Source organism: Athene noctua, chromosome 11 (assembly GCF_965140245.1).
Source record: "Athene noctua chromosome 11, bAthNoc1.hap1.1, whole genome shotgun sequence".
Lineage (NCBI taxonomy): Eukaryota > Metazoa > Chordata > Aves > Strigiformes > Strigidae > Athene > Athene noctua.
The window spans coordinates 6653551-6674165 of NC_134047.1; the positions used below are offsets into that span (position 1 = coordinate 6653551).

Genomic DNA, 20615 nt, shown 5'->3' on the forward strand with positions numbered 1-20615 from the left:
ATATCTCATAAAAACATAGGCTAACACACACTAGAGGAAAAGACAAAGAGAGATGTTTGCCTTATTTATTAGGCTGCTAATCACATCCCTCATTACCAGTATCCTTCAGATGTGTCACCTTCCAGTAGCAGTTCTGAAGGACAAAGCATCTTCACAGGCTAATGTCTTTTCTGTATTGATCTCAAAAGCACTTAACAGACCAGGTGGCACAAACTCAGGAATTACAGCTTTTCTAAGATGAGAACTTCTACTATAATATTTCAGAACAAATTGTGTTTAATATTTTAGACTACAGCACTTAAAACCACATAAGGTAATACTAGGTAGGGGCCCCTCTCTATCCGAACTTTCTAACATGAAAAGGGCTAGTGTTTAGTGTTTCCAATATTGTTAGTCTTTCCTCACTATCCTGAGTCTTTCCTTCTAAGTATGGCAATTGAAATGAGTAGGGGCTCCTCAGCTATATCTGAACTTTAGAATTTATTCTTTGGGTCTATTTGAGGACATGTGTACACATGATTCTTGCAACAAAAGTGTTGTCAGAGTTGTGGTAGAGCAGAAGTGTGTAGTTTTGGGAATTTTTGAGTCTTTTTCCCTCATTTAAATTGACTCATTCCCTCTTGTCCACAAACCCACTTAATTACAAGTAGACTCCCAGCTGGATGATAACATAAAAGATTCTGGTTTAGCTCAAACCTTTACAGCTGACTGTTAAAGCAAAAGGAATCTTTGTAATCTACAGCTAGGTGCATGCCAAGTTGCTGTTTGTCTCTCTAATCTCTTCTGTAAAATCACTGGATTCTACATCTGGCTTGGATGAAGATCAACCTCTAGCCAGGCAGCAGTTGTTCCAAGCAGCAGTTAAAATGCCAAACTGCAATGCTCTTTTTGGACCTGTTCACATACCTTCCTGCATGGCCCCACTGCAGGACTGAATTCACCATGTAACTTACCTCTCCCCGTCATTGTCACCAATTCTCAGGGGCTTCTTGCAACAACAAGGCAGGGGTTTTTCCAATACTTTATAGCTCCAAAACCTCCATCAAATCTCAAACAGAAATATACCTCTCTTTCAGACCTCTCTGCATTAATGGAATAATGCATAATTCTCTGCATTAATGAAAGTCTCCGTTCTCCTCACTGTAACAGAGCATACAAATGCATACTGAAATCTGCTTTCTGCACACCGAGAACCCTTCTGCGCTCCTCGGGGACGGCACCAGCACCCTCTGCTGTCACACAGCAGCACCAAAATCAGCTGAAACCGGTCGCTGTACTGCACACAGGGAACTTCAGGGACAGCTTTCTACATCCTCCACTAAAGATCCCAAGACATAAAACCTCAGTGATACTCAGCAATGAACTCTGCACTTCAAGACAGCTTATTTTCAAAGACAGTGACTATGTCTAGAAATAATGACTCAGAATGAGCTTATTATATTGGTTACTTGCACTGACTGAACACCTAAAAACTATACTAGGACAACATAAAATCAAAGCCATACTAATAGAGCTACCAACTTCTATAAACACATCAATAAATCACTAATATTTCCATGTGTAACTTAAAACCCCATCTTCTAAACTCTTGTGATTACAGGAGACTCAGTTTTTACTTTTCCTCTACATGCTTTTTGTTCTCTTGGCTGCAGAGATAAACTTGAAAACATTCATTTCAGAAATCCAGAAGGCAAGTAAATTTCAAATGTAGCATCACAGGTCCTCATGTGGTTTTCTTATTTTTTAAAGCAACCCCAAAATGTCCCATAGCAGCTGGCTAGCGATATCAAAACACATTCAAACAAGTATTTACAAGGCTTCCTGTGACCACAAGCCTTCAAGCCAATCCTGTACTGAAGAATAAATAGCTCCAGAACGAAGGGAGAGCCATCAGCTCTCTGGTGATGTTTTAAACTTTTAAATAGCTAGATTTAGAAAAATTCATTAGTCTGACCAACTGTGTTGATCAATCCTAGGCCACACAAAATAATTTCAAAACACACACTAGAGGAAAAGACAAAGAGATAATTTCAAATTCTATGCAGTATATCCATATATAGGGTCTGTATTGACCAAAGGTCTCTTTTTATTTTTTCCTTAATGAATGCGGGCCATCTATCATTCTTCTTTTCCCAAGAATTATATCATCACCACCGGCAACAATATTTAATCATAAACCAAATATGGGAATGGAATACAAAAGGGGTTCCTTCAAGACAAGGATTACAAAAACATATATACATACTAAACATAAAAGACAGAAACAACATTAAGATCAAAAGCAAATACAGGGAAAGAGAGACTATAGTATCATTTGCAGTACTTTGGGTGAAGGATCACAATCCACACTAATAAAAAGTTTGCTGAATATAGAAATGCACGTATTTTACACAAGGTCAGTAAGCTTGTGATGGGATGGCAGCTGTACAAAACTTCAGGAATCAAAACTGAGTATGTTCATTTACATTACACTCAAAAGTTTCAGAGAAATACAAACATTTCAGTCCTTTGTAAAAGAAGATATGCTTCCTAAAATAGAGAAAAATAAGTAGTAAAATTGGTGTGGATTATCAAACCAATCTGAAACTCTTACTCTTTCTGGTGTTAGTATAAAATAAACAGTATCTATAGCTTCAATGAGCCTACTTGGGTGAGTAAGTTTCACCTATATATTAAAAAAAAAAATAATCACAGTCTAGATCCTAATTAATACTGTTTTCAAATTGCAAGAGCTATATATTAAATTCAGGCCAAGACTGGAAGATTAAAGTCTTGCCTCAGCTGACCTGCAACCAAATTTTCTGTTTTGCGGTTAATTCTACCACTAGATAATATTTTCCTTAAAAATACCTACCAACTTTCCAGCTAAAAACTGTCCATCAGTCAAGTCAGCCTTCAAATTTTGCACTGACTGTAAACAAAAACTACATAAATGTGCAATGCTGCAAAAACTGAAAAGGACCCTAAGTGCCACTGCCACTTAAGCCACTAACATCACTTTACAAAGCTTCTTTTTCAAACATCTGCTTCCTTCAAAGTCAATAGCAAAACTTCTGTCACTTAAGTTATTAACTTGAGTGTCAACTTAAGGGACTGCAAGGCCAGGCCCTGAGAGAACAATCCTTTCCCAGCTGCACATTCTTAGACTGATGTTGAGTTACTCGTTAAAGACTGATCAGGCAAGGAGAAAAGCAGATGCCCCTTTTATCACTAATATTAAATACAACTGACTAAATACACATCCACATGAACATGGAGAGTAGAGTAGCATTTGTTGAAAACAAGATGACACCTTCTAGGTAGCAAATAGTTCCCATCCCCAACACACTCTTTAAGAGAAACAATTAGCTGAGGAATCTCACAAAAAATAAATCCCTATTTGCCATAATTAAAGAAAGCACTTCTTTTGGTAGAATGCCCAAATTATCCCAGATTTCCAAAGGTGTAACCAAAAGCAGAGTATATGCTAGAGTGTGGTGGTTTTCCAGTGCATGGGAGAGAACAGGTACGTGGCTCTGGGCTATTCCAGCAGGCACCACTGAGCAAATCACAAGACCCACAGTGTTGTGACTTCAAACCACCCAAAGCCAGAGTTACTCCAACTCACAATTTTGATCAGATCTTACAGCTATCACAAAACAGATCCATTAACAATCAGAAGCAAAGTCAGACTGCCCATCCCAGAGCAACAGAGAAAGAAGTGTGGTGACATCAATGCCCATGAGTCATGATGTGTCAGTGTGCAGCATTATATCTATTTTATAGCATACATTAATTTCTTAGCCAAAACCACACTGCACAAAATACTGTATGGTCTGTGGAAACTTTAAAAACATTTTGCAAGGGAAATGTTTCAAAAGCCTGAAGCACGTCTTCTTAGAATATCACTGACAGATGTGTAAGGATATAACAAACTGATCAAGTTTTCCTACTATTTGGTAGTAGGAAGTGCTCAGCTTCCTAACACTTCAAATTAAGCCTGCAACAGCATTTCTTCATTGTGTATTTACACACAACAGTCTGATCAAAAGTTTTAAGGCTCTTATTTCTCAAAAAAACGGTCACAGTAAAGAAGGGATTAAATGGAGTTAACGCAGCTATTGGCAATACAAAGAAGGATGCTCATGTCGTTTCTATTGTACAATCTGGGGCATTTCACTCCATGCTTTGGCTTTCTTCTTGGCCAGGGACAGCCACGGTGGTTCAGCAGTGCTGCATGGTGCCATTGGCAGGTTAGAGGAGTGTCTTGCTTCCTTTTCAACAGCAGGAATCACAGATGCTTCCTGAGCAATAGGTCCAACTTTACCTGCCAACAACAAGATATCCATCACTCATCAGAAGGCTAGAGAGTTAAACACTGAAGTTCTGCCAATATTTCCTTCACACTAAAGCAATTGTTTTATAGCCCAGAATGTCTGTGACTCTAAGTCAGAGGAATTGTTAAACTGAGTATTGCTAGCACTATCTGGTCCAGCTACAACAATGGCCAGGACTAGCTATTGTAATGGAAAAATTGATACTAAGCTGTTAGTGACTAATCCGCCCATAAAAGAATCTTCTCAGTCTCAACAAGTGTCTAAACTCTGATAAATGAAGAAGTTCTTCAAAATTCTTCAAGTATGTGCAGACTATAGCCCCAGGTATTTTTATAATTCATATTCTTGGCTAACTCATTTCTTAATCTTTTCGAACTCTTTAATTTCCATGACAGTGCACAGCAAGGAGTTCCACAGGCTTATTCTGCTCTGTGAGCGCAAGAAAATCTAGGAATAAGACTCCTGAGTATGCAAGAAAATGGAAACAAAATATCTGCAAGGCAAGGATCACCCCAGGCTTGCTGTGGGGTTAAAAGTAACTGTATATGTTTTACAACACTGAGTACTCTTAAAGATCTTTTTCTGTCTTAACTGCTGGCACAAATATTGCTCCAGCAATATTATTAAATACTAGGTAGGGATCAAACCACTGCTTTATGTTCTTGGACTTGTAAGCCAAGAAGGTGGGATTCTGGTGGGGCTAGGCATTCCTCTTCATTCAGCCTAACACAAGCCTGTCATCCTCACAAAGAATGGAGGAATACAGATAACACTCCTTGTATGCCTTTCAGTTACAATTTAGAGGAGGTCTCCTCCATCCACCTTTTTTGAAAACTTTCAAGATTAATGTCTTCAGACAGACAGGCTGGATTGGGGCTTCACAGAAATCAGCTCTGAACAGATGCAGCTCTCATTTCTCAAGATACGGTTCACAAGTCTTTCAACATCGTGCTCTCTCCATCCATTTCAATCCAGGCAGTACTTTATGTCTGTGTTTAAGTCAAACTGAAAAAATTCCAACTTTTTCTCATACTTGATTAGTCTGTGCATGGCATGTGGCAGGCATGATGAGGCTGCTGTGCTCCAGCACAAGAACAGAGGCCACATGGGGACTTAAACAATGTTAAGTACAAGAAGTTTGATCTTGCTTGCACTGAAATCAATGGAAAATGTCCATCAGCTCCATCAGTCACACTCCTGAGCAAAGCCAAAGAAATTCTCTGTCTCCCTATCTCAACTCAGGAGGTCTCTGGTCTTTTAAAAATCCTTGCTCATTGGTAGTTCTTGCAGGAGGCAAGTTATACTTAGGAATACTGGAGAGAGTATACTACCCATTACAAACAGGCTGCAGGTCAACACACAGAGTACATTTTCAGAAGGATCTAAGGTGATGTAGCAATTTAAGTGTTACAGAAATTTTGATTTTGGAAATTAATTTTACATCTTGAGAGACTTCCTTCTTTGCAATAAGCAAAAGCAAGTCTAAAGCCCTTTGCATGCTCTCAACAACACAAGGTAAAACAAATCCCAGAAACGGTGGCTCATGCCTATTTGAGGAAGACAGGCTTTTGGACAAACCTCACCACGCTTAGGGTGAAGTGGCAGACAGAGAGGCAAGCTAAGTAATCTTCCCTTGGTTATGACACGGGCTGCCATGCAGCAGTAACAAAACAGTAACGCTCAGTAAAGTAAGGATCTGATTTCTTGGAATTCTCTTCCAAACTTAGCTGATCTGGAGCTGTCCTGGCTCCTGCTGGCGTGTGAGGGATGTATGCATTGCACAGAAAACCTCAACCATCCATCAAGAAAACTGCTAACAGTTAACATAAGCCAAAAAACATGATCCAAATGAATAACTCCTCTGGATATTAAATCTACATCCTTTCCACCACCAGCGCCTTCAACTAGACAAATTGCTAGCTGTGTTAATGGGAACCAAATCAGAAAAGAGGATAGTTTACATTTGTGATTCCCAGTTTCCTACTCATGTGCCGACAGTGCTGAACATTTCCTAAACAATAGGGCATGGTTTTCTAAGCAGCAGAGGAGTAGTGTTTTCCTTAAACATCAGCACTGGTCAGAGGTCTTTGTGATATTCAAGGAGTGGAAGACTAGAATATGCCTATAAATGCTATCCCTGGAGAGCAGGAAACAGCCATTGCATGTCAGGAACCCAGCCAGTTGTTAGGAAGAGGTGACGCAAAAATCTTTTAATTCTGCTGCAAGGACCACAACTGGTGTGAGTTCTAGTAAATGAGTAGCAGACTACTTTGTGGAGTTCTGAATTTTGCCTGAAGGCTGCTGGGCTTCCAAGGTTTAGATCATTCAACACACAGAAATACAGTCCGATTGTGCCAGCCTGTCAAAGAAAGACCTTCTAATGTGAGCAAAAATCTTGGGCTGTTTACCTTTCATCTCTCACTTTGCACCTAAAACCACAGGACAGGACAAAGCTGGTCTGTAACAGAGTCCTTTTTAAAAACTATTCTATTTTAAACACACACACACACAGAGTTAGGCTGGCAACTGACATCAGAGCCTCTGTGTTGGTGCACATCATCGGCTGGTCAGCTACCTGTAGTAAAGGAGAAAGCATATTTTGTGGGACCCGTAGATTAAAGAACGGATAACATCTCTATAAGCAACTACTACAGGGAGCAGGCACAGAAGTATGCCCTAATATCTCTAATACAACAGTTCCGGATGCTGGTGGATTATAAGTGGCCAGATGCACATGCTCTCTTTAGACAGCATCTCTTACTGACAGTGTCAGCAGCAGGAACCTGAAATGGAAAAGCCACTGCTCTGACACAGTGGGGTATTTCTTATCTTCTTAGGCATTATCTGAAATCAATAGCTTTCAGCTAGCACAATATGCTTTTACAGCTGAAGAACTGGCTTATCTATATCTAGCTGGAGAGTGTCTCCAAGGTTTGGCACCACACTGAGTAAGCAGGGAGGGAGAAGATGCAGCCCAGCAGTAGCGTTGGAAGAGGAATGTGAGTCACGATGTCTGAGTCACTATTCCACTGCATCTTTCTTATAGAGAATCACAGCTAACAGGGCAGGAGAGGAGCCATTGAGCCTCTGTGCTCACCTGAGGGTGGAACTGACTCTACCTAAATTATTTTTGATACATATTTATCTATTAAACACATCCAGCAATGGAAACTGCACACAGTCTGTAAGCAACCTATGCTATACCACACTTCACCATTCTTACTGTTAGAAAGTATTTCCTAACATCTAAGCTAAACCTCCCCTAGTGCATTTTAAGCTCATACAGGGCATAAAGACTAGTCTTGTCCTCTGCAGCAAATTAAGTTGTCTTCTCTAGACTAAACAACTCCACTCCCATCAGTATTTCCTGCCTGACTGGAGGTCTAGAAGACCTGACCTTTTTTGTTGCTCTCTTCTGGACACTCTCCAACTTCAACTGCTACTCTTTAGTACTGACATTTGCCAGTACAAATCACCACTCTGTTTATATGTCATTCCATGAACTGGCAGTAGAGATAAAAATTCCTTACTTGCTTTCTCTGCAGAGGGAGCAAGACAATACATTGACTTATACACAAACTATCGTCTGAACAGGCCTTATATGAAGTGTGCCGATTATCAAAAACATAGCCATGTCCCCACATCACCTGCCACCCACACCACTTGCTGGTGTAAACTGTAGCCACTTATGTAAAGATGTAAAGAAAGAGAATACCTGCTGCAGCAGACATACTAGTACTCATTTGTGTTTTCTTGTCCTGAGAGCTCAAGCTGGAAGGCATGTTCTTCTTCAGTATGTTCTCACTAGCACAGATCCCTTGCTACAAATGGAGGAGAAAAGAAAAGAATGCAGCTAAGAAACCCACTAGCCACTGGCACTCATAAAGCTTGCCCTGGCAACATCTCTAAACCTGACTGTGGAAATGCAGCAAGAGCCAGACAAGGATGGTTGGGGACATCCTGTGGGAGGGAGGGAGAAGGCAAGAAGGAAGACAGCTGCTACGTATGCAGGGTTACTTCACATGCAGGCAAGTTCTCCTCTCCCTCTTACAGATGGGAGATTGAAGAACTTGCCCAAGCTACACAAGAAACCTGCACAAGAGCCAGTGGAAAAGCCAGACTTTCAGTATGCAGTCTCCAGAGCAGAGCAGTGAATGCAGTCTGTAGGTCACAGACAGTGAGGAAGCTAGAGCAACTCAAAGCAGCTCTTGGGCTACATAAATACACCCTGGGCAACAGGCAAGCTCTGAAAAGTTCAGGTTTGAGTAGTGCAGAGGAACATATAGGAGGATTACACTCTGAAACTAATCACTGTGACAGTATAGTCACACGTGTGTTCGCACACTTACATCAGTTGTCTGTCTCAATACATTTTAGAGGCCAGCCCTGAAAAATCTCTTTGAGTAGTGCTCACAATGCACCCCCCATGAAGATGATACTGAACAGTGTGCAGAAGTACCCAGGCACTCTGGTGCAGGACTCATACCCATGCAACATTACTTGGTACTCTACCTCCTCTTGATCCACTTTAGTCAAAGCTTTGTCTTCAACTTTATGTTCTTTGGCAAGAGGGTGGTCCTGGAAACCCTTTTGTTTTAGTTTTGCCATGGAGACCCAAGCTGGTTCAGAGGAAGCAGTTTCCAAATGCAGAGAGGTGACTTTTTCTACAAAAGAAGTATTTTTGAAGTAAAGAAGGGATTTAGGTCAAGTCAGTCTGAAGCTAGAGTTTTGTGGTTTAAATCCTTCAGCATCTGTAATACCCTTTGAACACTGCGGAGATAAAATTACCTTCCCTGATGATTCTGTCCTTGGCAATAACTCCTTTTCTGTTTATTCTGGAGTTTTTGACCTTACTCTGCTTCCGTTTAAGCCAATGGCAGAACTCCCTCTGAGATCATTGTGAATCGGATTTTGCCTTTGAAACAGCATCCTTACATTGCAGGTTAAATGAGTATGATAACTATTATTCTTTCATGTAGGCAGTAAAATACAGACTGCTTTTTCTCCTTTTAAATATTTTAAATGAAGTGATTGTAGAAAAAAAAATCACCACACCTATGCAACTCCTAAGGTTTGAACTGCTGCAGGCTGGAAAATTAACTTCAAAACAGCAACAAGTTTTTTAAAACTGTGTTAAAAAACCAACTATATGCACAAGCAGGTCATACCAGAAATGTTCCAGAGGCCCTTAAGCTATTACTCTTTTGCTATTCTTGCTGGAACACACCCCTCATTAAGATAAGACAAGAATTCTCTTGACTGGCCAAATCATGAAGCCATTAAGTTACGGTGCTGATGAACTCAAGGCTGAATTTAGTCCTCGTCAAGAGGATTTTTATCTTTTATTTTTTGTTTGCTACTCTGCCAAGGTTCTTAGATGACCACTGTTTTCTACAATGTCTGGATAAAAATACAGCATAAATACCTGAAGGTTTATGACCATTTTGTTTCTTTGCCACTTCTTCTGATCTCGTCTTGGGAGGATTTTTGTCTTCTAGGAGATCTGTTCTTTTACCAAATAATTTTGTGCTGACAGGAAGGCCCAGAGGTGGCTTCCCAGCGCCCACTGATTTCTGATCCTCCTTGACTGAAGCAGAAGAAGCAGTGGGAACAACTGAGGAGATCGGCTTTGGAGACTCAGCACGGCTTTCATTCTGGTATTTTAGTAAAGAAGATGTTCTCCTTAGTCTGACCCCAAATGGGTTTTCAACATTTTGTGCTTCATGGTCAGCCCACTCCATAGAAAAATTCAAATGCAAATCACTGTCCTTACAATCTCGATCAAATCTATCTGTGTTGCTTTTTGCTGATTCCTGGATGACTGCATCAAAATGTGCATGTTCTTTTGTCATTGCTTCAAACAACTCCGGCCTTATAGGGGACGTTGGCGAACTTCTGGTATAGGAATCTTCCTTTGAATTTGAACCCCCTGAGAGAGATCTTTGCCAAGCTGGTGCAATTGTAAACCTCACTGGTTTAGCAGAAGAAGTCTTCAGTGGACTTTTTCCATTTTCATCTGAAGGTCGATAGCCTTCCACTGTTTTTCTGTGAGAAGCTGTACTGCTTATCTGGTACTCCTTACTGTCATCATCGGAACAGATACTACTCTTCAAGCTAGCCAGACTTGAAGAGGCAAGACATCCAGTGGAAAGTTTGTCAGAAATGTGTGATGTGTTGGCCTGTGGATTGCCCTGGTTACCCTTCAAAACAGAAACAGTTTCTGCTTTAAAACATACTTCCAATTTACTGGGAGGTACCGTGCAATCTGCTTCTGAGACAGATGCAGCAGTGTCTATTTTTTTTTCTGCATTGCCTTTGGATGACTGAAATTCGATTATTTCACAAGTTTCTTTGTCGTGTCTTGTTACTGAACTGTTTTCAGGCTTCAAAACTGCCACTGTCTTGATGTCAGAAGATGACTCTGAATCAGCTACTGCAACGTGTGAAGGGCTTGGTGCAGCATCAGAGACAGTGTGGCTGGAGTGATTCTCAATAGTACCTAAGCAGGCTTCTACTTTGCTAATCAACAGTGGATCCCCCTTTCCCTGGTCATTGATCTTTGGGTCCACAGAATTTACTGAGGACATTTGTGCAACATCTGCCAATATATCTATGCCCTCTGTTTCTGCACCACTGCTAACCAAGTCAGCTGCTAGTACGCCTGGAAACACAACAGCTTCTCCTTCAATTTGTTGCAATTCTGGAAGCACAGATACTTCAGTATTGGTATTTTGCTGATGTAATTTCAATTCATCAGCAGACTCATCTGAACAGTGTGACACTTTTGCACTGTGGTGTTCCTCCAGGTTCACTGGAGAAGGTTCAGGTCGCAGAGAGGGTGCAGCTGCTGTGTAGTGATGGTCCATGTCTGGAAGGCATGCGTCCTCTTGCAGCAGAGCACAAGAGCCTTCTGCCACAAGTGTGCAATCACAAGAGTCACGGGCAGCATCAGTGGGACTTTTTAAACCCAGCGTCTCCTTAGAACCATCTCCCTTTGCACAATATCCCACCTGGGCTGATAATCCTGTATTACACAGAGAGGAACAGTGTGCACTTAAAGGTTACAATTCAAGCACCATCTGTATCAGTAATTCATTCCAGACAGTGCAGTCATTTAGCGTGAGTTCCCCATGTCTGGACACTGTTGTCTGATAAATAAGGCTGTTAAAAGTGTATTTTGAAATGGGCTGTCCAAGTGAGGAGACTGACAAAGTGTTTAGTTTGAACATACCTAATCCCAGGAATGACTGAAAGTTGTTGTCTGCTTAAGGTGTACCAAATCAGTTGTTGTTCACTTCTTTTCTGTGCATACCCCCAGTTGTAAGACTACTAGCCAGATTTCTCTAGACATTTCCTCATCACATGCATGCCTAGAAAGGCTGTCTAGAACGATCTGGAGGATTTTCTATATTTAAGCAGAATATCTCAGCATCAGGTAGCTCTGCCTCCTGCAGCTCCAGCAGGATATCTTAGATGTGGCTACACACAGAGTAACTCTGATGTATGACAGCATCAGGTCCTGAGTCTGCCCTGACAACAAAGTGCCAAAATTCCCACTACACTATAGCATTACCAGCAGCCAGTGCATTTGTAATGCAGTGCTAAAGAGAAAAGTCTTTGGTGCTGTTTTGGAGAAATTTCACCTGGTTTTACAATTACAATTGTGTTACCACTGGTAATTAGCTATTATTCAGATGGTAAGGGCGGAGGTGGCAAAGGAAGACCTAGCAAACACAAGCCAATTACAGTCACCTTACACACATAACAGATATAATGCTGAGGCTAAGGTTCTTCTGAGTTTCAAGGAACTTGGATCCCCAGTCAATGAGATCTAGTCAACAGTGTAGCACAGGTACTTCTGAACATGGTACTTTCACCTCATGTATTTTTTAACGCTGCCCTCAAAGTTCACCATTACAGCACCACCACGTTGAGTGGAGTACCTGACTTTTTCCATTATAACACCTTAGCTGCCAGGACTGGGTTTATGACATAAAACCAAAAGATGCCTAGTTTGAAAGGACTTAAAATTCAAATAGGTCCTGTCAGCCTTATGTAGAAAAGTTCAAGCACCCGAAGTAGCAATACATAAGTCTTCATTACCTTCCCAATCACTTTTATCCTGGTCATTCTCAAGTAATTGCACTGAATTTCTCTTCTCTTCTGGAGTTGCAGGAAGACATGCTTCATTTTCCAGCTGTTCCACCTAATGAGGTACAAGAAAGATCTTTCATTTAAAGAATAATGCACAAAAAATTGTATTTTATACACATGGATGTTTATGAATACTCAAATACTCTAACTCCAGGATAGATTTTCACACACAACTCTGGTGGAGAGGGGAACATGCAGTAGAGAAGCATTATTCCTTATTTCTGTCACGCTCCAGCTCAACAACCTTTTCTATCTGGTGAACGTCATCTTCACAATGTGTTTCCTAGAAGCCAGAATGAGAAGCATCTCATCCTAATTTCCCACATGCGGAGCCACGTTCCTTCCCAAAGTCCTCCAGTCTTTCCTTTGACATACAAAGAATTAACTTAAAGCTGATCTGAAACTGTCTGTAGAAATATACTTAGGCTTCTTCAACTGAAAACTAGCTTTTCAAACAACAGGACTGTTTTTACAACATGTAAAAAGTGTAACCCACAACTTTTTTGGCTAACTAATGAAAAACCAAAGTTGCACTTTTCTTCAGCTTCCATGATACAGAAGTTTTCTGAGCCTTTTTTGGTTGGTTAGTGGAAAATAGATGCTTTCTTCCAATGGAAGAACAAAAAAAGTAAAGGATTGTGTATAGGAAAGAAAAAAGAAATTTAAATATTTAAAATAATAATTAAAAATTCACATCCATTTCCTCCTACACAATGATTCTTTTGCAGAAAACACTTACCTGGGGGATTTGCTGATTCTTGTTGGTAAAGCCTTTCTGTTTCCGGGGGTTTATGGCAATCCTGTGCCTGGCTGCTGAGGTGTCCAGGCAGCCAAGGGGGCTGGCAGGGATGGTGAAGTCGACAGGAAGGGAGCTGCTGCCTCGTGAGCTGGAGGCCCCCAGAGTGGCAGAGGATGAAGGACTGATGGGCCTGGAGGAAGCTCCAGAAGGTATCTGTAAAACACAAACACGTCACTATATATTTTGCTTGGTTTACCCATGTCTGAAACAATTCCTTCACTAGCTCACTCCATTTCAGAAGCCTGAAATGGCTGTATTTTTGGACATAAATCCTCACTTTAAAATGCATACCTAATGTCGTCTCTGCATAGAGATTACTCAATTCTGTGTATGTTACACAAAAGTGAGAAATATGTCTCTCCCTCTCCCACAGTAAGAGCCTCAGCTTGACCTCTTCCCAGTTCTTATCTGAAAAACCATTTGCAATATATGTATGCACCAGCAGGAGACACTGGTGCAGTTTTTATAGCTGCCTTTTCATCCCAATAATGTGACACATTGGAGGAATACGTTATTAAAAAGCCACAAAAGTAGCATGGATGCTTGCTTGTCATTATTTCTAAGAAAGTTACCATAGCTGCTTTGCTCTTTTAATATCCACTCTCCCAGGAAAATCAAATGATTCTCTCCCAACAGGTATCCCAGAACCATCTTCCAAGACTGATGTGGATCTCATGCTCACAGCAATGCTGCTCTAGGGAACTACCAGTAACCTTAGATTAGGCTATCAACATAGAGGGTTTACAGAAGTGTTTGTAGAGAAACCCCTAAACATGCAGTTTGACTGGTTTTGTTACTGTTTTGAAATGTAGACCAGACTTTCTGGAACATTTGCAAAATTTCACAGGCATGCCAAACAAGCTTCATTCAGTGTAACATACCTGCTGTTTTGGCTTTGGCCATAAAGGTAGGTGAAACGCAGCCATTTAACGCTGCTTGGCATTTAGATTTTAGTTTTATTTAAGCTTAGGATATAACACAGCATTTAACATATGTATGCTGATGAAGTTTTAGAGATAATGCAAACATTTTCCCATCTGATCTACAAAAATTGTCTAGATACATTGCTTTGTGTTTAAGGTACCTAAAATTAATTTCCTTATTCTCCATTGAATTTTTTAAGTTCCTAGATCTGAAATAAACCATAATGTATTATGACAGATACAGGCTCTTCTCATGAAAAATTTACACATTATGAAAGAGAAAAGGAAGAACACAGCTAATAAATAAGCTGATTATTGTTATAATTCTAAAAAATTAATGATAAACCTGTAAGGATCACTAGAAATTACTGTAATAGTAACACTGTTACTTGTTTCTACATACAAGTTTTTCTGCATTTCAATTATAAAATTACGGTTGTACTTATTTAATATAAAATCACCCAAAGTTAGTATCTGAGCTACTGCTGTACATAAATGGCAAATTCCTGACTCTACTGAGGATTTAGGATTTTTTTTCTCTGAGCACTGACAGTTGGTATCTTCTCTCAAAGACAGTGGAACAGGCACAAGATTTCCACATCAGTGTTCAAGTGCAGGATATATTTGGTGCTTGTTGGTTACTGGACAGAGGCAGGAGCCTGCACAAGGAGAATGCTGCAGCGAGGAGGCCCATTTCCAAAAGAGTGTTTGTGCCAAAACACTGTCCTCAGCCCCACAGGCTGAGACCCTGTTTTGCTTTTAATCAGACTACACTGAAGGTGCCAACAAGAAAGCAAGATTTCCATAAAGGCTATCTGGCAAAGGCAGGGTAATGCTGCTTAATGTCTCTGTGAAGTCACTTGCTGTTCGCTTTGAGTGATAGCCCCACGTTTAGCTTTAGATTAGTCAGAAAGTGGGTATTTATAAACATGGAAGGCACTGAGAAGTTATATGGCTGACACATAAGGGTTTCACACAGAGGTGACCCTGTGTGTAACTTCAGATTGCTTAGGCTCAAATCATCTTTTCCCTTTACTAAATATACAACACTGCTAAATGGAATAACTGGTGTAGATTTCTTGGTGCTTTTCACAATTTTTCTCATCTTTGATATGAGGTTATTCAGTTTAACAACTTGCGTTTTGCTAGCTCAAATCCTGGTATTACATAAATAGTTTCAAAAGCTACTGAAAAAAAAATTATTTAGGAAAAGGCTTTATATTTTAGATAAACATATTGGCAAGATTTCTGCTAAGCCAAACTGCTGACTAAGAAAAATGTTTGGGTAAAGGAACATACACAGTATTGTAGAGAAGCTAGACAGATTCCTAGTGTGTTGGGAAGAAAAAGGAAGAGCCTTTAAATGGGGAATTCTGTGCAATATAGAAGAGAGAAAAAAAGTTCTCCTGTCTCTGTCTGTCTCATAGAAGATGAGGTTACAAGACCAAAAGATTTAAAAGACAGCAGAACTGGGCAGAAAAGGGCTTTTTGCACAGTAAGTAAAAAACAATATGCAGGCTTACAAAATGGAGCATTTTAGTCAAAATATGAAATGGGAGATGAGTTAATAAAATGTACATTGAAGTAATGATAAAATATACACAAGAAGTTATTAAAAATAATGACAATCCAGGCTACCTAGATCACTTGGGCCTCTAACATTGTGTGACTAGTAGTCTACTATGAGTGGGAGACACTGCTTTAACTTTCTATCTCTAAAGCAAAAGATCTCAGAATGACTGAGCAGGAGCGTGTCTGATCTCAACCACAGACAGGAAAGTTGAGCTGGTCTTGCCCAAAGTTTGCTCTCTCCCTTCTCAAAGACTGGCCAAAGAGAGAGTAAACGGGAAATCTCCCTTAGCAGTGGGGTTGGCACCAACTGTTTGACCCTCAAGATGCTGCCTTGGCTCCTTAAGGCCCTCTTCATCAGGAAGGAATCTTCTAGGTACTCTGCTACCTCCCCTTTACTTGTGGGCTATTCTCAGTGTCACAAAGCATGAAACTGCGTTCTCTCTGGTGAGCTTCTCAAGCAGGGATTCTGTATGGAGGACTGCAAATCTTGGGCCAAAATGGCCGGTAGCTGTTCTGAACACATAAATACTCCCCTTCTCAACTAAATGGCAGATTATTTTGCTTATACAATTGCAAGAGCTATCCCATAAATCGAATCAGCTCTGTTGGAGTGGTGGCTGCCTCTGTCACTGGCATTTGAAGACCCCATTGGCATAACTGCAGTCTGACTGGCCTTTTAACACTAAAGACAATATAAACAAACCTTGCAGGCCTGCCTTGAAAGCATGAGATGGGCAGGAACTCAACTCAGCTTCAAGCAGAAGAGACAGTCAAGGTGAAGGTTCCCTAGGCTCCACTCCAGAAATATGACCTCTGTAAATTTTTCCAAGCTGGTGAAGGAATAGACTGTGTTGGTCTGACAGCAGAACCTGATGCTTCTGATAGTCACTTACCATCCAAAGAAAATTGCAAATTAACACAGACCTTTTCCTGTGGAATATCTGCCATCAGAAAAGGCTGATCCTGCAATTATTTCCCATGATAAGAGAGATGCAGGGCATTGCTCACAAGTCACTGCTGACAAGCAGGTGTTACTAAGCTATTACTGCTGTTGGGTAGCTGTTGGCTATTGGGGCCCTGGGATATGGAAGTGGAAATGAAGTGCTTTGCCTTGTCCAATTTTCTGCTGTGTAACTTTACAGATTCACACTGTGTAACAGAGCTGACTGTGCCGTTCACACAAACCACTTACCAGTAGATTTCTGCTTCTCCTTTTTTGGTTCTTATTCAAAATTCTGTGAGAGGCACATTTTCAGTATCATTTGCATCACTCTGGATTGTTTATGAATTCTTTGCTAGGGTACAATGTATCCAGAATAGATTTTAAAAATCCTCAATGATTGTACTGGCTCCATACAGACACCACACATGCTGTCTCAGGAAAGTTTATTAGCAGGAAAAGTAGCTATTTACCTGTTCATCTTCACTGTCTGTCCCGCCTAAACTCAAAGAGCTATGACGCTGAACAGGGTTGGAGGACTGTAGGATAAAATAAGGAAGAGGGTAAGTCCAGGGAAGTATCACATTGAATCATCTGGGCCTGGATATCCAGTGCTACTTATGAGAGAACACAAGAGGAAAGATAACGGAAGGGTCACTGAGTCCCTGCCTCACAGAGTAGGTTTCATTTGTTCATTGGGATCAAACATAAAGTAGAGGAGCTTTAATCTGCTGTGAGATACGTTGTAAGGATTGACCACATGAGTCAATACATTATTTATAGTCACTTTGACATACTTTTTAATATCTTCGAATTAACAAATGCTCACATGCTCACTCAAATCCAAATCATGTATTTACTGCGAAAAGGCAATTCCTAAGAAAGAAGATAATCCAAACCTCCTCTGAATGCCATCAGGACCTGTTCTCCTCAGACTCATAAATTGTCACTTTCCTGTCAATTCAACTAATATTGCCATGGTTTTGAGCTATTTCATTCCAAAACCAGTAACTGTTTAAGATTCTCTCGCAGTCCCCATTGTTTTTATTTTCCTCACTAGCTTTAAAACACCCAAAAACTCTTACCCTTTCACAGATGAAGGAAACTGCCAATCTCTCCAGCTCTTTGAAGCTGGAAGACATGGGAAATTAATTTGTGCAGTGCAAGTACCTCGGCTTGTTCTCACACTGGAAGTCACAGTAACACAACCCTCACCCATCATTAATTGAGATTTTATGCTTTCTGCCATACAGATCTGTCAGGAGAGAGCACCTTGTCCAAAGGCACTGAGAGTTGTCACATCAACTGAATTTCTCTCCTCTTTCTCTAATGATACAGGTCACAACTGCCCCAGCCCTGGTCTACATAAAAGAATAGAAAATTGTACTCAGAAGGGGTATCTGTAAGGTCACTTACTAGGTACCCCTCATAGTGACAAGTCCACAATCCACCTAGGTAATTTGTTCTAGTTCTGACTGATGTGTACCATCAGATTTTATCACAAGCAAAAAGGTCTTCCCCTTCTCCAAGCAGGTTTTCTTTTCTGTACAGGTGGTCACTAAAGTGACATAATAATTATACCTTGCTTGGGGAATCTGTCAGAACTTCATGAAGGGTTGAAATTTCAGGAGGGCTTCTAGGTAAACCATCATCTTCAGAAACAGCACCTGCATCTTCTAATTTCTTTCCAGTTATGACAAGAGGAGGAGATCCAAGCCTGATGTTCTGCTGCAACTGAAGCTGTGGTTGAAAAAAAATTTAGAATATACACTTTCAATGGCTTTATTTATAAGGGACATTCTGGACACTTTTAACCCAGTTGCTCCCATTAGGCATGCAGAATCTCTTAGTTAACAGAAATACTTGAAGAAACAGAGCATTTACAGACAATAGCCATTAATAAAATTTTATTTAGTTACATTCATCAAGGACCCATCATTAGAACTGGCTTTGGTACAAAATTAAAATCAAAATCAGTTTTAATAAGTTGTTACCAAAGACAGAAGTTTCATGATTCCAGAAAATGTACAGCAGTTAAACTCAGTTTAAATTTAAAACTTTAAAAATTCTAGATTTAAGTATTCTTTAAGTAATTACATATATCCTGATGTCCCAAACAGTCACACAAAGTATTGTCAGCAGCAGCTCCCAACCCCAGGTTTATGTGGTCAGCTTTCCTTTGTAAAGTCCTTCCAAATATAGAGAACTAGTGACCACTCTTTCCCGCACAAGCAGCTGAGTCCCACTTTTTATACAAAGACAATTTAATTCGGTTTCTGGTCCACCCTAATGAATTCTTTGTTAATTTTCCCCAGCATCACATCCTGGTCCTGTCCACAGCAAGAACAGTAACAGCAACCAGGAACAACTTTGTTTGTACAGGAGTATGGGGATTCTTTTCCAAGATTGCACAAAAGAATGCTCTGGCAGGCCCTGACCCTAGAAAAATAAAACAAAGTCTGCAACCTCACAAGCAGCCAGATGTTCCCTCAAACTAAAAAAGTTCAGATCTCAGGAAACACCATTACTAAAATTCTTGGCTTAAGTCTGACAGCCATGTCAAAGCTGGAATAGAAACATGGTCTGAACAGAAACTTTGTCCTTCAACTCAAAACATCTCAACCGAATATTCCCAAGATAAATATGCAGACCTGCTTTTTCTGTTTCTTTGCTTATTAAACCAGATTGGGAAATTCTAGGCCTAATTATGTGCTCTTCTGCAAGCTATGCATTCATTTATATCTCTGTAAAAGAGATCTAAACAGCTGCCATTCTTATTCAGCAAGATTGACTTGCAATGTAATTCCTATAGATGATCTAATAGCCACACAGGGTAGCACAATGTCACCCTTTAATCCTCCAGTCCCCCAGTTCAAACAGTCTTCTTACCCTCTTACCCACAACAATCAAAGAAGTATCACCAATACAATCTGCAAAAGCAGGACTGATGACAAACCGAACAAAGATTGCAATATATGGGCAAAACAAGACATACAACATACCTGTGCACCTCATGGGAAGGAAAATACAGAAATTCAATTTTGCTTTTCTCTCTTTCCACGACTTCACATCTTTGATTTATTAAATTTGTTACATGCAGACAGCAGTGCGTTGTGGGGGAAATTCTGAATTTACAGTCTGTCTTCTACTGGTAGAAGTTAATTTACATTGCTAAGAAAATAACAGCTTTTATTACTGCTTGACTTTTATTCTGACGAGAGTCAAGCTCACAGAAAAAGGCTGTCTTTTATGGCTATAAAAATAGTGCTGGCAGTATTACATTACCATGCAGGATAATGGATGAATGAAGAGAGGGCACAGTGGACTGGAGATAGCATGAAAAGAGCTTTTTTCCCCCAACAAATTTCTGTCATATACAAACATGATTTCTCCTGCTACTCTTATTGTTACACAAAAAATACCCTCACTTGAAGCTTAGCCTGTTTTGCAGTCTTATGGAAGAACAAATCCCTCTGTGCATCTTCTATTACTTAACATGTGATCAATTGTGTTTTGCAACGTGAAGCTCACACTGAGCAAAGGAAGAATTTCAATGGCCTTTGGCTGCTTTATCAACGGTTTGTTTTCAGTCTCTGGAAAAAACTTAAATTCTTATCTCAGTACTCTGAGCTAGGCAGTTATTTAAATGCAATTAATATAACCAACAGTTGATAGGAAGATGTCAAGGAGGGTTCAGTATGTGCCTTGGAAGAAGGAAATGACCTAGCAGAATACAGTATCCTTTGCGGGCAGAGACTGGAAGAATAATGATATAAATAAAGCTGTCACTAAGAGTGCCCTGACATATCCATCATCCCACATGCTTACACAGCTGCTGGTGTTAGCATGTACAGTGAAAAGATCATAGCCAGAATTGCCAAAAAGGAGAATGTATAAATAATGTACAAAGA

The 20615-nt window shown here is 40.2% G+C and overlaps 1 protein-coding gene across 7 annotated transcripts in view; it reads right to left on the reverse strand.

Annotated features, from left to right (window-relative positions):
* Positions 1 to 2055: 2055 nt before the first annotated feature.
* Positions 2056 to 20615, reverse strand: part of KIAA1210 (KIAA1210 ortholog) — a 59128-nt gene continuing 40568 nt past the window's right edge. For 6 of the 7 annotated variants that reach the window (XM_074915313.1, XM_074915310.1, XM_074915316.1 and 3 more), the window contains 8 exons: positions 18286 to 18444; positions 17178 to 17243; positions 13210 to 13422; positions 12420 to 12522; positions 9742 to 11340; positions 8829 to 8980; positions 8032 to 8137; positions 2056 to 4306 (listed from right to left, as the gene is read on the reverse strand). In XM_074915313.1, coding sequence (XP_074771414.1) covers positions 4134 to 4306; positions 8032 to 8137; positions 8829 to 8980; positions 9742 to 11340; positions 12420 to 12522; positions 13210 to 13422; positions 17178 to 17243; positions 18286 to 18444 — 2571 coding nt within the window. In that variant the 3' untranslated portion in view covers positions 2056 to 4133. The remainder of the gene's footprint in view (positions 4307 to 8031; positions 8138 to 8828; positions 8981 to 9741; positions 11341 to 12419; positions 12523 to 13209; positions 13423 to 17177; positions 17244 to 18285; positions 18445 to 20615) is intronic. The other variant, XM_074915311.1, reaches the window with a different exon arrangement.